General features: G+C 37.8%; 1 protein-coding gene across 1 annotated transcript; it reads right to left on the minus strand.

Moving 5' to 3' along the window:
• Positions 1 to 3,515: 3,515 nt before the first annotated feature.
• Positions 3,516 to 17,586, minus strand: cavin4 (caveolae associated protein 4). Its single transcript, XM_002935280.5, has 2 exons — positions 17,054 to 17,586; positions 3,516 to 7,194 (listed from the first exon to the last, which is right to left on the minus strand). Exons 1-2 carry the CDS (start codon positions 17,459 to 17,461, stop codon positions 6,526 to 6,528), a joined length of 1,077 nt encoding a protein of 358 aa, XP_002935326.1. The 5' UTR covers positions 17,462 to 17,586; the 3' UTR covers positions 3,516 to 6,525.
• Between the last annotated feature and the right edge of the window lie 317 nt (positions 17,587 to 17,903).

Here is a 17,903-nt window from a genome sequence, read left to right on the forward strand (position 1 = left end):
TGCTATAAAGAGAGCTGTCAGAAAGCACAAAGATGCAACTGGTAATCCCTTCAACTGTAGGAATTGGGAAAAGGATATGTTTCCGTACATTCCCATCAATTTCAGATATGAAAAACTGTTACATTTACTCGCAGCTCTTCAGTCTCACTGGAATAAAGCTCATTAAACACAGAGATTAGAGGTACAGGGGAAATTAGCAGAAGCTCTTGAATGGCTAATGAAATTAAATTCAGGGATACATATCCATTTCAAACCCAATTGTTTATTTTCTTTCTCATGTACTTTGTACTTAAAGGTTTTTTGCATGAATCCATTACAACAAAAGTTGTTTTATAGCTTGTAGCTGACCTTATTTATCAGGTACTAAATGTGAATATCAATGTGATTACTGACTGGTCACAGCACAGAACAACAGATTATCCCTGTTAATATATCAAACCATTTCAAAGAGGTAAAGGGTCAATAATGTTTTATTTGTCCCACATCAAATGTTCCTATTTTTTCATGTATTTCATCTGTTGCGTATAAGTTATGTATAAGTTATCCTGTTCATACTTTGGTAACCTTTTGTTTCACTTTTATCTGCGGATAGGTTTCTTTTGTACTCTGTACCCAACTTTGGAACATGCCATGATTAGGGTCATTGTAAATCTGCAGATGATACTTTGGTTCTTTGTTATTTAATCCTAGGGAACATGCCACCTTTTGGTGGAAATAATAGAGTACTTTGAAACTCTAAATTATAGATAGATTGTTGGTATTCTCTAAACATTGTAATAAGTAGAACATGGTTGAAAGCAAAAGCCATATCTACTCAGAGGGTGGTACCTGCAGGATTTCTGGAATACAACATGGTTGACCAATGAGGAACCATGTTTTATAAAACAAACTAGCAACACAGAGTGATTCATATTGGAGTAAATATCTGCTGCCACTTTGACAGCAAACACTGACAATATAATATTAATATACAGTAAGAACAAATGGATTCAGCATATGTTGTAAGCAGTAATGCACTAAGCTAAAAAGAAAACCCTTGATGAGAAATCATAGCACCTAATATACAATTTTATACAATATAAAACGAACATTATCACCTTTCTCCTTATAAATACATGTGTAACTAAAGAAACAACTGGGGAAAAAAACATTCTCTTTATCTAGAGCACTAGATCAAAGTGTGAGCAAAAGTTGGATATGTAGATAGTAGAGTGGGCTTTTTATTCAACAAAACAAGTATACGTCTTAGGCCATAAAGGGGCCCCTGGTGAAGAGTAGTTTTGAGAATTGTTGGGTCCAACAATTCTCAAAACTACTCTTCACCAGGGGCCCCTTTATGGCCTAAGACGTATACTTGTAACACTTACTGGTTAACAATATATGCTGACTAATATATTTCTTCTTATTTAAACACTGTATTGTTTTCAGTGTGTGCAGACTCATCTTATCTTAGATTATTTACTTGTTCTTTCTGTGTGATAATCTATGCTGACATTTATATATATTAGGATACAGCTCTACATACAGCTGCTTTTCACATCAAAGAAACATCTCAAATAAAATAAATTATTTGATATAAAACCCTAGAGTGTCCACTTTTCTCAATGACTATGGAATGATCTGCCCCTCCAGAGTTAGGAAATACAATAACTCTTTACACCTGCTCAGTGGTTAGTAGAAAGCACAGCTTAGTATGCTTAGTATGCTTAGAAAGCTCTTTAGTGTGCTGCATGGTCAGTAATAACAACAAAGCTACTTTTTTGCTTTAAAAAAGATATGAAAATAGTCTAGAAGTTACAGCTGTTGTCAAAATATTTAATTACTATAAACGTCATACTTAGGGGCTGATTTACTTACCCACGAACGGGTCGAAATGAGTCCGATTGCGTTTTTTTCGTAATGATCGGTATTTTGCGATTTTTTCGTATTTGTTGCGATTTTTTCGGCTTCTTTACGAATTTTTCGTTACCAATACGATTTTTGCTTAAAAACGCGAGTTTTTCGTAGCCATTACGAAAGTTGCGTAAAATCTGGCGATTTTTCGTAGCGTTAAAACTTGCGCAAAAAGTTGCGCTTTTTTCGTAGCGTTAAAACTTACGCGAAACTTTGCACCTTTGAACATTGCAACTTGATAGTTTGGAGTAGACAGACAGTTATGCCTACTCTGTTCTTTCCAAAAATGTATAATTTTCTGGGATAAACCTTCTGTTAGTGGAATATTTGGCCTTAAAATGTAAAGTATGCAGCTTTCTGGAGCAGTGCTTTGGAAACTTGGTAGAGTACTGCTGGGAGTTTTTTTTTTTTTGTAACTTACAATTTTTATTGAAAAGTTTGGGGGGTACAGAATAGAAGGGAAGGGTTAGCAATTTCACTTATACAAATGAACAAATTACAGTTTGCAAATTACAATAAAGCATTTTATACCATTGGTTATATCTTTGTCGTCTGTCGTTCTTTTTTTTTTGTAACTTACAATTTTTATTAGGAAGTTTGGGGGGTACAGAAAGGAAGAAAGGAGGGGGTTAGCAATTTCACATCCACAGGTGGACAGGGCATAATAGAACATATTGTATCCTTGATTATACAGTTGTCGTCTATTACAGTCGTGCATTGAGGTGAAGGGAGAAGGAGAAAGAGGACACTGAGTGGGAAATGTATGGGTGAAAAGGGGGGAGGTACTCAAGTTTAAGTTTGTGTTGGCTGTGCGAGTAGGTCCCAGGGTGACCATATTTTTACCCACAGTGGGGTTCTATTTTGTAGCCGGGCTAGATTGTATTCAAATTGTTTGTTGTAATTGATTTTTTGTTTTACTTCTGAGAGTGAGGGGATAGCGGTTGTCTTCCATTTGGCTGCAATGGAAATGCGGGCCACCGAGAGTATCTGGTTGACAAGTTTCTGTGTATGTTTTGTTAGTTGTTTGTATGGCTTTCCCAGAAGTAAGGTGGTAATGTCCTTTTCTAGGGGTGCATGCGTGATCTGGCGTAGTAGTGCCAGAACTTTGTCCCAGTATGGTTGTATCAAGGGACAGTGCCAGAAGATGTGAGGTAAGTCTCCAGGTTGCCCGCATTCCCTCCAGCAATTTTGTGTTGTTTCCGGGAATAATGCATGGAGTTTGGCTGGCGTATGGTACCAAAACATGACTATTTTATAAATGTTTTCTTGTTGCTTTACACATGTAATGCCTCGTTTCATATTGTCCCATATGGATTCCCATTCAGTTTCCTCAAGTTCTCTGCCTATGCAAGTCTCCCATTTGTGCATATAGTTGTGTTTATAGTTCTCCTCTGTGAAGGGATTAACTAACATTTTGTAAATAGCGGAGATCAGGCCTCTTTGGGGGAGGCCGTGGGCTGCCAAGCGTTCAAAGGGTAGAAGGGGGTCCCTTCTACCGATTGACAGCGTAGGCTTAAAGAAATGTTTTAGCTGTAGGTACTCATACCAGGCTAGAGTTAGGCCGGGGGCTTTGTCGTTCAGGGTCTCTCGTGAGAGAAACCCGCCTCTCAGGTGGTCTGTCATGTCTCTTAAGGCAAAAAAAGGGGTATCCATCCATCTCTGTAGGTATTGCAAGGGTAGTGCTGGTTGAAACCTTGGGTTTCCCAGGTGGGAGAGTAGTACGGATGCAGGTGATGCCAATTTAAATTTGAATCTAAGTTTCCACCAGAGTTTTAAGGTGTGCTCTGTAGATTTGAGCATTGCTATCTTTGGTTTATCTTTCCCTAAGGTGGACCATATCCAGGCGTTTGGATGATAGGGTTTAAACTGGCTTGTTTCAATGTTAGCCCATACAATATTTGAGGACCACCTTGACCATGCCAGTATCTGGCGAATGTGGGCTGCTCTGTAGTACTGCTGGAGGTCTGGAACGCCCAGGCCACCTAACTTAGTTGGGGAGGTAAGTGTCCTTTTATTTATTCTATGCCTCTTTTTCCCCCAGATGAAGTTATGGAGCATAGCTTGAGTGGCTTTAAAAGTCGTGGGGGGGACACAAACAGGTAACGTTTCAAAAAGATAGAGAAATTTTGGGAGAATAGACATTTTTATTGAGGCTATCTTGCCAAACCAGGATATTGGGTATTCTGCCCATTTTTGGAGCTTGGACTTGACCTCATGTAATAAGGGGAGAAAGTTTTGGCTGTAAAGAGTTTCGTATCTAGGGGTAATGCGTGTTCCCAGATATGATATATATTCTTTCTTCCAGTTGTACTTAAAAGTGGATTTCAGGGCCTCCAGTGTTAGGGGAGGGATATGTAGCGGGAGTGCCTCTGTTTTAGTCACATTAATTTTGTAGCCAGAGAGGGTGCTATATGTTTCCAGCAGTTTGTGTAGGGATGGGAGCGAAATCTGAGGGTTTGTGAGAGTGAGAAGTACATCGTCCGCAAAAAGGGCAATTTTATAGTGGTCTGTGCCCATTTCTACCCCTTTGATATCTGGGTGGTTGCGGATATTGGCTGCTAGGGGTTCTATGCTGAGGGCATAGAGAAGGGGCGAGAGTGGGCACCCTTGTCTCGTGCCGTTGTATATACGTATGGGGGTGTTGGAATGGCCTGGCAATTTGAGAGTGGTAGTTGGGGTGCTGTATAGAGCATAGTGCCTGGAGGTAGGGACCTCGTAGGTTAAGGTGTTGGAGGAGAGCGAATAGGTATGACCAATCTAGGCGATCAAACGCCTTCTGGGCATCTAGACTTAGAATCAGGGCTTGCTTCTTCTGCCTATTCAAGATGTCTATTAAGTTTATTGTCCTCCTCGTATTGTCTCCTGCTTGGCGGCCCAATATGAAACCCACTTGGTCGGCATTGATCATTTTTGTAAGGATGGGGGCTAAGCGGTTAGCTAAAATTTTTGAGAACAGTTTTAGGTCTGTGTTTAGTAAGGCAATGGGCCTATAGTTTGCGCACATTGTTGGGTCTTTTCCCTCTTTGGGGATCAATGTAAGGAATGATGCGAGGTCTGTTGGGGGGATCGGTGTTCCTTGTAGGTACTGCTGGGAGTTTTTGACCTATACAAGTGAGAAATCTCCATAAAACTATATATATTTGGTATTGGCACATTCAGGAGACATGGGACTTTCCAAATCAGTTGTATTTTTGTGCATAAAATAATTTTTGTTTCTGGTATGTGTGTTTATATTATGGAAAATTTGATTTATTTTTCATTTTTACACATTTAGAAGCCTATATCTTGTTACTGAATTGGAATTACAAAAACATTCTACAATATTTTGAAAGCTTAGATTGTCCTGAAAAAAATGATATATTGTTTTCCTGGGTAAACTTAAAGTGCAAAATGTTCAAAAACTGTCTGGCAATACAAGTTCCGCTTTGACCATAACGGTTGGCAGTAAAAGGGTTAAGCATATATGCAATCTGTTTAAGTTAAAATGCAAATAAAAATCATTGAAGAAAATATTCCAGTATTTGTAAGCATACAGTTTAAAATATTTAAAGTTTTATTTATTTTGTACTTGTAAAGAAGATTCTGAATCTTATTCAAATCTCTCCTTTTTATTTTCTATTTTTTGAAAGACATTTTCAAGAATGAAAACATTTTTCAAGAGCTTTTGATGGTAAATGAATAAAATATAGAAACTCAGACATTTTATCCAGTTCTTAAATGTATTGATACAGCAGACACAACCAACAACAGTCTAATAATACTGTCATCAACTACTTATGTGTTTCCATTTTTTCCACATTAGAATATAGTATGTTTTCTTTCTATAAAGCTATAATATAAACACAGCACAAATGTATATATTACTATAAAACAATGAAAAATATATTAGTATATGGAACTTTCGAAGTCCACAAAATCAGCATGCTAGTTATATCATAGGGCCTCATTCAGATTTGACCAAATGAAAATTCATCCTTGATTGCAGTCTTACCATGAAAACTTCCTTTAGCATAATATAATGTATGACAAGGCAATTCCCCTTGAAACCATGGTCATTTTAAAAACAAACTTACATTAGCTTTACTGTCAAGCACACTCTTTAGTGGGTTTATTAATTTTCAAGTTTGTGAATTCAAGTTTGTTTTTCTAAAACAAATAAACACACATATCGAATGATCTCTTATTTAAAAAATTAATTAATGAATTAAAAAACCTGAATACCACAAATTTTTCAAGTTCACAAACTTGAATATATGGCTTGACTTTGCCTAGGACAACTTCCATTGACTTCTGTAGAAACTTACAATAATTCAAATTCAAGTTTTTTTGTGCAAAAAAAACTCGAATTGTTAAAAAAAAAAAATCAAACCTGAATATTAATAAATCTCCCCCTAAAAGTTGACTGCTTAATTTTTATTTACTCAAGTTCACATCTTTGATTTCATCAATACAAAATGTACTTTATAACTTGCCATGACAGATCTAAAGCACAGAACACTAATACATTATATCTTCAGTCTATCCAATCATTTTTTCTTAATTTGATAGTTTGCATGATAGCTATACACTTTTCTGAACATGGGAGTCAGTATGATGTGGTCTCATTATGAATTATTGGTTGTAATGTCTCCCTTAGTGTGACAGATTTATGTCTACCAATGGTGTCTCATCTGACTCTGCTTTTGTTTCGACTTTCAACAAAGGCTTCTCTGGCTTTTGTGGAACAGGGCTTGGTTTCTCATCCTCTTGGGACAGCAGAAGTTCAGCATTTTCTTCATTCTTTTTCTTCTTTTTCACAGTCACTACTTCTGTGTAGGTGACCTCCTCAGAGATAGGTTTAGCAGTAACTTCTTCAGAGTCTGCTTCATCCTCATTACCACCTTTCTGGCCTTCTGCTGTGGTTCTCTGTTTCCCCTTCTTTTTAATGTTAATTTTAAAGGCATCTTTTTTGGGTGCTGCTTTTACTATTGATTGTTTGAACCTTTCTCCAGACTTTTTCAGCCTCTCCCCAGACTGCCTTATTCTTTCTCTTCTTTCTGGAGTTACAATCCTTGTGCGTATCCTGTTGACTTTGTTTCCAAAGTTTTGCTTAGTTTTCTGCATGTTTTCTTTTGAAAATGCCATCTTAATGTTATCTATACGCTTCATTCCAGATTTTTTTAGACGTGAAGTCCTACTTTCTTGCACACAATATTCCTCATCAGAAGACAGGTCATCTGGTGTGTATAAATTATCCCTTAGGTTTCCATCCAATGCTGATTCTTTAGCAACTGTAAGTTTTGTTGGGCATTCAATATCCTCCTGCAAAAAAAGGAAATATATATTTTAGACTGTAAGCTCTTTTGGGCAGGGTTTTCTTTACCGTTTATATCAATTATTGGCTGTTTTTGTATGTAAAGTTGTATCTTTAATGTATAAATCCATTTATTGTACAGTGCTGTGGAATAGGTTGGCACTTTATAAATATGTGGTGGTGATAATAATAATGTTAAATCAATAATAAAACAAAAAAAAAGACATTCTGATCTGTGCAATGATTATATAATGCAACACACAATTCTGGTTAGAAGTGGATGGGAAGCCTGTTAAAAATATATATTAGAGAATTATAGATTTATTATTTTTGTAGTTGAGCTTACACGATCACTAACCAATGAGTTAAACAAGCATAAATCAATGTTGCTATTTTTAATCAAGAAACACTCCGAAATTGCTTTATTTTGTGTTAATACCAAGCTCAGCAAGATAAAGTTTGTGAATGGTGTAAAGCAGTGCTGTCCAACTGGCGGCCCGCGACCCCCCTCTGTGTGGCCCCCCACCTGTCTGGCTGCTTTGATGGTTTACCCTTGTGTAAACTTTAAATGGTATTAGTACTGAGATTAACTGGCCCCCTGCATGGTTCTCACCACATATTCAGGCTGTAATCCCTCTATATTGTTTAAACATGTAATCCCCTGTACTGTTCACACCTTTTATTCTATGCATTGTTCACCCCCTACAGTGTTCACACCTCAGGCTGTAATCACCCACATTGTTCGTCTGTTCACACCTCAGACATTGTATGTACTGCCTGACCTATGCTGCCTGTGTATAGGCAGCATAGAGTAGGCAGAGTATGGCACATAGGCAGCATAGGGCAGGGACGGTATTGAACACACAGGCAGCATAGGGCAGGGAGAGTATGGCACACACAGGCAGGGTAGGGCAGAGTATGGCACACACAGGCAGCATATGGCAGGGAGAGTATGGCACACACAGGCAGGGTAGGGCAGAGTATGGCACACACAGGCAGCATATCGCAGACACAGGCATCATAGGGCAGGCAGAGAATGGCAGACACAGGCAGCATATGGCAGACACAGGCATCATCAGGTAGCGTAGGGCAGGCAGAGTGCTGCCTGTGTGCCATACTTTTTATACCCGATATATATGTGGGAGGTAAACCTGGCAGGGGTTTGTTCTGGGAGTTTGTTAGCAGTTGGAAATAGCCATTAAATGGTCCCTAAGGTGTGTAATTATATGCTGGGGGTTGCTGTGCTATCCACAGGGGAGGAGGAGTCATATGGATTTTAGGGTGTGTCTTAATATGACATAATATAATTCTTTCACATATGAATGATGGTTGATATCCCTGCAGTGAGGACCAAGCATTTCGGTTTTTGCTGCACTACCACCATTGTGATAAAATGGGTGTGGTTTGAAGTGGGTGTGGTTTAAAAGGGGGAGTGGTCAAAACTGGCTTCCATTAGCGGCCCTCCCCCATGTATGCACGAGAAATTCCGGCCCTCGGCACCGCAGAAGTTGGACAGCACTGGTGTTAAGAATGGTGATTTACACCATGTTTTATTATTAACCCACTGAGAAGCTCTGATCAGGTTGTAACACATATTCTTTGATTATGCTCTGTGCTTGTCAGAATCTGAAGGAGTAGATTGTAATATTGTTAAAATACAACATTTAAAAATTTGTGCTGGACATCTCTTCATAAAATGTGATCCTGGTCCCCCCTAATTACCCATGGAAGTGTTAGGAATATTTTCAGATCACAAGCCTAATCATGTTCTCTACAGAAAATATGTACAGGCATGGGATCCATTATATGGAAACCCACTATCCAGAAAGTTCTGAATTACGTAAAGACCGTGTCCATTATAAGCAAATGATCAGAATTTTTGAAAATGTTTTCCAAGTACTTTGTACTTGATCCCAAATAAGATATAATCAATTCTTATTTGAGGCAAAACAATCCTATTGGGTTGATTTTTAGACTTAAGGTATGCAGATCCAAATTACAGAAAGATCCCTTATCCAGCAAACTCCTGAGCATTTTGGATAACAGGTCCCATATCTGCATTTACTATTATTAATGAGTGAGGTGTGAATTACCAGCACTAGGTTACTTTGATTTTTTCATTGCTACATTTACTGAATAAGCCACATTTTGCTCATATTAAAAATTGCCTTTTAGGACATGCCAAACATAAATAATCTTCATATTAATTGCTTAATTTCTGACTGAACTATAAGAGCCACCAAAATGATAATATGTCAAATGAACCTCTGGAAGAATCAAATCAAAACTGACCTGCCAAATAAAATATTAGACCACCCAATAACCTCTTTGTATGCAGATATGGTTCCACTGACTCGTACCTGCAATGGCTCACAACAATCCAACTAACTGGCCTGCAGGCCAATCTGTATCAGTGAAATCTGACCATCAACATAGTATATTCCAAAATGTGGGGTTTCGTCAGTGCTCTGGAATAAGCATGTAATATAAAACGTACATTTTGATGCAAAATCAAATATAATCAGTTACAAATCTCCATTTTTAAAAAACGCAGGATACAATTCAGCAACCACGTTTTGTTGCCACAATTGTTTTCCTAGTTGATTTCTCATCTCAAAATTATGCATCTTGTAACAAACACAGCTGGTTTGGGGTATTCATATGTAAACTCTAAATAATATGTTAGTAAATCTTACTTAAGGGCCAATTTATCAAAAGTCAAAATAACAAAAAAGTTTCTAACTGTTTGACTTCACAGTGAAGTGAAGAAAGTTCAGGAACTCAAACTTGCAATCAATACTTTTGTTTGTTTACAAGTGACAGCTTTACCATCAAAGACCATGGGAATTCAAGCCACAATGATCATTGAAAATGAAAAAGGAATAAGAATAAGAAACATTCTGCAAATAATTTCTCACATGCAAGGTTTAACAAAAAGAATCAAGAATTTTTGAAATTTTGATAAATCTGCCCTCTAATTAGTTATTGGACCATCAGTAACTTTGAGATCAACTTTCCTGCACCAGGAAATAGACTGTAAATGTTTCTGAAACTCTGAAGGGTTACATTAAAATTTTTCCCAGTGAAAAATATTTTTGGGAGGTGTTTAATAATTTATCCGTGCAACTTCTCCCCTGTTCCTGACTGTATTTGAAGGTGTGACTATATTTGGAGGTATATTTATAAAGCTGCGAAAAAGGTAGCACAAATATAAAATGTTCCATCACTGTGGAAAATGTATTGGAAAACATTATCATTTTTTGGCAAAAAACTTTTGAACTTATATGGGCCATATGTGTTTCCTAGGCTACACCGTATATCTGCCCCAGCATGTTCCTAAAGCCTCTCCAAAAATAAAAGATATGGTACATCACTCAGTGTAATAAAATATTTGTTGATATAACACAGATCTGCATACTGTATGGTTGTTAGCAAATATTTTGTACACTGATTGTTTTCAAGTTTAGCTTTGATAGTATTATTATAAGAAAAGCCTGTAGTACTTTATCAATGCAGTTTGTTGCTGCCCCAGTGATCTTTTGCAAATATTTTAGCATTGTGCTGTGTATGTGGTCTCCATTGAATGAAACTAAAGAACTAATATACTCTCACATAATTACCAGAGACATTTGTAACTATATTGGTGTTGGAGGTAGAATGAAGAAAACCCCCGCAAGGCATTCATTAGAATGCAAATAAGGACTGGAATGAATCTCAAACAAATTGCAGAAATCCTAGATTAAACTAAAGCTACAAAAGACATTATGTATATGAGAGTCAGTTATTTTTCCACTTGTATTCCACTTCTATTAACATAGCCTGCATTTTAATGTATTCTATAATGTGCTACATAAATCTGACAATATAACATAACTGACATGATACAAGAGAGAGTATAGAAGTTTTTGAGACAATACAATAAAATTAACTGTCTGAAATACTAATACAATGGGGTTTATCTATATTATGGTCCAGTATCATCTAGAAACCAACAAGGATCAGGCTTTTGCAGTTTAAATGTAAGCAAGGCATACACTCACCACACATACTTTTGTTACTTAAACAGTTCTATAAAACTGCAAACTATAGCTGGCCATACACGCACCGATAATATCGTACAAAACCCCATAGAAGGCGCCTGATCAAAATCTGCCTTCAGGGCTTAATCGGCAGAAGGAGGTAGAAATCCTTATTTCGCACAAAATATTGTAAATCGCCACGTGTGTGGCCACCTTAACACACTCTGACCAGGTCGAATGCAGTGGCAAACACAGGCTATCTTCAGTTGCCTGGATTTCTTTGACTTTTTATACCACATTATAAAATATATTTAAGCTAAATGAAGTAATTTAGACCAATATAGGAGCATTGTGACCATGTGTAATGTGTTTACCTGTATTTAGCTGCTGGCATAGCCTTAAATGTGACAAAACACTATGTGGCATGAATCCAGGTCATAATATTGTGGGTATATTCCTTAAGGGCCTTTGTGATAAGTACATTGCAAGCAAATGTGGTTAAAAACAATATCTGTGCTTAAAGTGATACTGACAAGAAAAAACTACTTTTCAAAATATTAATGTACATTAAAAGTCACCTATAGGTCATGTTGATTGTTTTCTTACTAATAGGGCTGATTTTGTAAGTGTTTGTTACTTGAAGTTCCTAAACCTGACTGTTTTGCCAACCTGACTGTCCCTTCTCAACCTGTCAGTTATAACTTCTAATGCTAATGCACTCCTGCTACACAAATATGGCAGCCCCCTCACAGAGGATCAAGGGGATCAGATAGATAATGTAAACGCATTGCAAGACAGTCCCTCTTTTAACAGCTCAGCCTGCAGTCCCAGATTCTTACTGAAAAGTCCCTCATTCCCCTTTAATCTCCTGCACTGAATGCAAAAAAAGATACAAACTTAACTAGAAAGGGAAGTTTGAGAACAAACTTCATGTTGGGTTGAAAAACATGAAGTCACTGAATGGGCTCCGCCCACTTTCTCTAACCTTGGACCCATAGTTATACAGTAAAAACCACTGTGCAAAGTTTGGGGTCCCTGGTTTTAATAGTGTCTGAATGGCAGCAACTTAAATTTCCCCACTGAAAGTCAACGACATCTGATTGGCGGTTGGTGGCTCCACACCCTTTTTCTAACCTGGAACTGCAGTTACCCAGTGACTAACTCTGCGAAGTTTAGGGGCCCTAGGATTAATAGTTAAAGAACGGCAGCAATTAAACCAATAAAAGTCAATAGGTGAATTGTGATTGGTGGTTCCACCCACTTTTTCTAACCTTGAGTTGAAGTCACCCAGTGACAAAAAGTGGGCACCCTGGCATAAATAGTTTGAGAATGACAGCATTTTAAATTTAAACCAATAAAATTCAATTGATGAAATCTGATTGGCTGTTAGTGACCCAATCTACTTTTCCTATTTTTGAACTGCAGTCCCCAGTGACCAACTTTGTAAATTTTGGGGACTCATTGTGAGGCTGACAGCATTTTACACTTCACCATTGAAAGTAAATAGGTGAAATGTTATTGGCTGTTGGTGGCTCCGCCCACTTTTTTCTAACTTTGAATGGCAAATACCCAGTGACTAACTCTGGAAACTTTAACAACCCTGGAATTAATATTTAAATAATGGCATCAGTTTAAATATAAACCAGTGAACTCTAATGGGTGGAAATGGATTGGCTTTTGGTGGCTCCTCCCACTTGTTTGGGAACCCTGACATAAATAGTGTGAGCAAAGCAACATTTTAAATATAAACCAAAAAAATTCAATAGGTGAAGTCTGATTGGCTGTTGGTGGCTCCACCCACTTTTTAAAACCTAAAAATGCAGTTCCCTAGTGACCCTGTTATTAATACTGTGAGAATGGCAGCAGGCTGAATTTCCCATTAAAAATCAATAGGTAAAATCTAATTGGCTGTTGTTGGCTCCACCCACTTTTTCGAACTCTGAACTGCAGTTACCAGGTGACTAACTCTGCAAAGTTTGGAGACCTTAGTATTAATATTTAAAGAATGGCAGCAGTTTAAATTTAAACATATGAAGTCTATAGGTAAAATCTGATTGATTGTTGTTGGCCCCACCCACTTTTATAAACTTGGAACTTAGTCACCCAGTGACAAACTGGGCAAAGTTTGGGGACCCTGACATTAAACATGTGAGAATGGCAGCAGTTAAAATTTTCCCACTGAAAACAATGAAAGAACTGTGATTGGCTTTTGGCGTCCCCGCCCACTTTTTCTAGCCTTGAGTACAATGTCACGCAGTGACTGACTGTGCAAAGTTTGCGAACCCTGGCATCAAACCAATTCAATAGGTGAAATCTGATTGGCTGTTGGTGGCCCCGCCCACTTTTCCAAAACTTAAACTGTAGTCCTCTAGTGACCAAATGTGAAAAGTTTGGGGACCCTGGTGTTAATACTGTGAGAATGGCAGCAGGTTGGATTTCCCCATTTAGAGTCAATAGGTAAAATCTGATTGGCTGTTGGTGGCTCCACCCACTTACAAAATTATCAAAAACCTTAAATGCGTAGTCACCCAGTGTCTGACCAGTTTGGGAACCCTGGCAATAAACCAATAAAAATCAGTAGGTGAAATCTGATTGGTTGTTGGTGGCTCCGCCCACTTTTCAAAACTAAAATTGCAGTCCCCTAGTGACCAGCTGTGAAAAGTTTGGGGACCCTGGTGTTAGTACTGTGAGAATGGCAGCAGGTTGGATTTCCCCATTGAAAGTCAATAGGTAAACTCTGATTGGCTGTTGGTGGCCCCGCCCACTTTTCAAAACTAAAATTGCAGTCCCCTAGTGACCAACTGTGAAAAGTTTGGGGACCCTGGGGTTAATTCACTTTTTCTTACCTTGAACCCAGTTACCTGGTGCCTAACTCTGCAAAGTTTGGGGACCCCGGTGTTATTACTGTGAGAATGGCAGCAGGTTGGATTTCTGCCAAGTCAATAGGTAAAATCTGATTGGCTGTTCACATCTCCGCCCACTTTTGGGCATCCAACAATCATCATATTTTCATTCAGGCTGACCCCATGACGGTGTGATTCAAGTTTGGGGAGTGTAGCCTCAAAGCTGTAAGTTTGGCAGCAGTTTCAATTTCCCCATAAAAGTCAATGGGTACAATATGATTGGCTGCTGTTGGCCCCTCCCACTTTGCGGTTTTTTAAAAAAAAAAACAAACCTGAATACGTAGTCACCCAGTGACTGACTGTGCAAAGTTTGGAAAATCTGGCATCAAACCAATAAAAATCAATAGGTGAAATTTGACTGGCTGTTGGTGGCTCCGCCCACTTTTCAAAACTTAAACTGCAGTCCCCTAGTGACCAAGTGTAAAAAGTTTGGGGACCCCAACGTTATTACTGTGAGAATGGCAGCAGGTTGGATTTCCGCCAACTCAATATGTAAAATCTGATTGGCGGTTCACAGCTCCAACTACCAACAATACTGCTTTGAGTTTTTTTTATTTAGCAGTACCCACGTATTAAAGGGGATATAAAGGCAAAAAACAATATTGCATGTACTGCTTGCAAATCTAAAAAGAAGCATATTTGCAAAGTACTACAGTTAGAAACTTTGTACAGTTTTCACACTGTTCATCTCGTCTCCCTCCTGAAGCTGCGCACAGGAATCCTTTCACAGCAGAAGGTCAGAAACAGTTTTAAAGAAAACTGTTAAAAAAACAGTACATTTCCAAATTAAGTACATTGCAAACATGGTTCTTTTTAGGTGTACAAGCAGTACATGCAATATTGTTTTTTTTTAGCCCAACACTTTCTAGCCTGTGAGTCAGGACTCCTTAAATATGGACAACTGGGAGGTATTTAAGTAGGCTTTCTCCTTCATTTATTTCCCCTTAAAAGACAGCAATGCACATTTGAATTAAAGAATATTGTCCCGGAACATAATATTTTCATTAACATATTAAATTAATATTTCATTTAGCATAATTATATATATCATTGAAAATATGTCACATACTATTTGTACTTGGATAGAAAAATGTCTAAAGGATAAATTACAAAGAGTGATTTAATGGACCAGTGTGGTTAGTGGAGTACCGCAGGGGTCAGTCCTCGGCCCTTTGCTTTTTACCTTGTTTATAAATGACCTGGAGGTGGGCATAGAGAGTACTGTTTCTATTTTTGCTGATGACACTAAATTGTGCAAAACTATAAGTTCCATGCAGGATGCTGCCACTGCAGAGCGATTTGACAAAATTGGAAAACTGGGCAGCAAAATGGAAAATTGTTCAATGTGAGCTATATGCTAAATCATAGTTTTTTATCCTTAAGTGAGAAGGATTTTGGGAGTTTTGTGCAAAAAAGCAAATAAAGCACATTTTTATTTATATTACTATACCTCGAGGGTTTAAAATACGATTTTGCCTCTTTAAATGTCCCAGGTAAGACCTCACTTCACCAGAGGACACCCCTGTAGAACTACCATTTGAAGCAGCGTAGGTGGTTCTTCATGATGAGGGGCAGTGAGGTTGTTTAATGCCCTGCTGGGTGATGTTGTGATGGCAGATTCTGTTAATGTCTTTAAGAGAGGCTTGCATGTTTTCTTGGACAAGCATAATATCAAAGGCTGCAGTGATCCCAATATGTATAGTTAGTTTAGAATAGGCATATATTTTATTATGTTTAGCTGTAGCTGCTACACAGCTTTCTGTAATAATGATTTTTTTTAAGAAATATTAATTACAACTGTGCAGTTTGTTATCATTAAAATTCTGATTCAGCTGTTGTACTACGTATATAGAGGAAGCACAAGGCAACTTTGCAAAAATTGGCACTCACCAATCCAAAAGGCAATGGCCGGGTGCTAACCCAAAGAATCCATCCAGTACATATAGAAAACACTCACAGCTTCAGTGTCCAATAAATCAGTTATTTATTTAAGCATACTATCTACGCGTTTCAATCCACTCAGGATCGTGATCAGGATCTATCCTGGGTGCTTTCTATATGTACTGGATATATATATATATATATATATATACACAGACACACGCAAATTATAGAAACATAAATATACACACAGATAAGGTGGCTCATTTATTATTATTATGGGAAAGGTGCAAAGTGCAAAACAAATATGCAAAGCAAGTCTGTTTTTGCACATTTTATTTTAGCTACAGTGTCTATTTTACTGACAAGATACCATTTTAATTCTGTAATTCTGCCTACTTCTTCAGTTGAATATTTGCATTGCATAATTCGCGTTGCTGTTGTCAGGCATGGACAGGTATATATGCAAGGCTGTTCTGCCAGTGTACCTGAAATGACACCGATCAGGACAGAGAAATAACATAGCAGGCTGTCAGTCATACATAGTGTGCTATTCCTCATATTTCCCTTCAGAGAGGCAACAAATAGCTGCGGCGAGTCAGCGGATTATCTTACACTCCCCAGCTAGGAATATCACTGTGAATAATTATAGATAGCACGAACAGTAGGTTTATCCAAAGTAATCATAGCCAAAATGCTCATGCTGAGCACAAATCAAAATAAAAGCAGTGCAAATACATTAGGTGGCAAAACTATATTCATAATAATATATTCATATCTGAAAAGCCATATGCAAGCCGCTAAAGAAGGTGATAAGACTAAGTAATTATATTTCTAATTTCTAAATAAGCAGTGACCATGATGTCACGATAACTTCTTAAAAGAAAGCATTAGTATATGTGCGTATTAAACATATCTATTTCTATTTTTTACTCTCCACTCCTTACATAGACCCATTTAATGATTAGCCATGAAAATAACTGTCACAATAACTGCAACAACCAATCTAATAGAGGATATTGTCATCTCTCTTTGAATACTAATGTACATTCTGTGTAAATTACCTGAAAAATAACAACTCGGAATTTATTTTTTCTCAGCATCTCCTCTTGTTTGGACTCCACCTTTTGGACCTGGTCGCTCTGCTTATCAACTCGAGACTTCACATCTTTTACATTAGAGCTTACTTTGCGGGTTTTTTCAAGCAACTTGTTGACTGTGTAACTTGTATTGCTGTGAGCTTGTGCAAGCTTCAAGAGTTCAATTTGAATTGTCTTGATCGCATCTTCCATTTCTCTGTGTCGCTCCTCAATCCTTTTTTGACTTGCCTGCACAGTATCCACAATAGTGGCTACTTTGTCCAGAACGGTAACAATAGTCAAGGCTGCATCATGGTCTTCTGAATCCTCTGAGACCATGGATAAACGATTCAAGTTGACCCTGTCTTTCTCTGAACTTCTTTCAAAATCCATTTTCCCTGTTGTATATAACTAACTACAGGAGCTAAAAGTCCTCCGGTCACTATACAGGACTAGAAAGACAATTCTGGCATTGGAGCAAAGAGGAACAGCTGCATCTGAAGACCTTCAAAGTAAAAACTGAAACTCCACCCTAAAAGGGAGGGCAGGCATTTATAACTGTCTATCGTTCAGGCTGTGTGGTCAACATGCCTTTTGAAATACCAAACCACTAAAATTAGGAAGCATGCTCTGAGTAATAAATCCATGAAAGAAAATATCTTTGGTACTCTACTAAAACATTTAAGACATCTGTTGAATCACTGTGAATGGACAGGTTGCTAACACAGCTTTGTTTATTACAAACAGAGCTCTGTGGACAGATTCTATTGGGTTTCATTGAAAGATATTTGTCTAATATAGAATGTGTGGAGGATCTGGAGATTTAGAATAAAAG

The sequence above is a fragment of the Xenopus tropicalis genome, chromosome 6 (assembly GCF_000004195.4).
Source record: "Xenopus tropicalis strain Nigerian chromosome 6, UCB_Xtro_10.0, whole genome shotgun sequence".
Classification (NCBI taxonomy): domain Eukaryota; kingdom Metazoa; phylum Chordata; class Amphibia; order Anura; family Pipidae; genus Xenopus; species Xenopus tropicalis.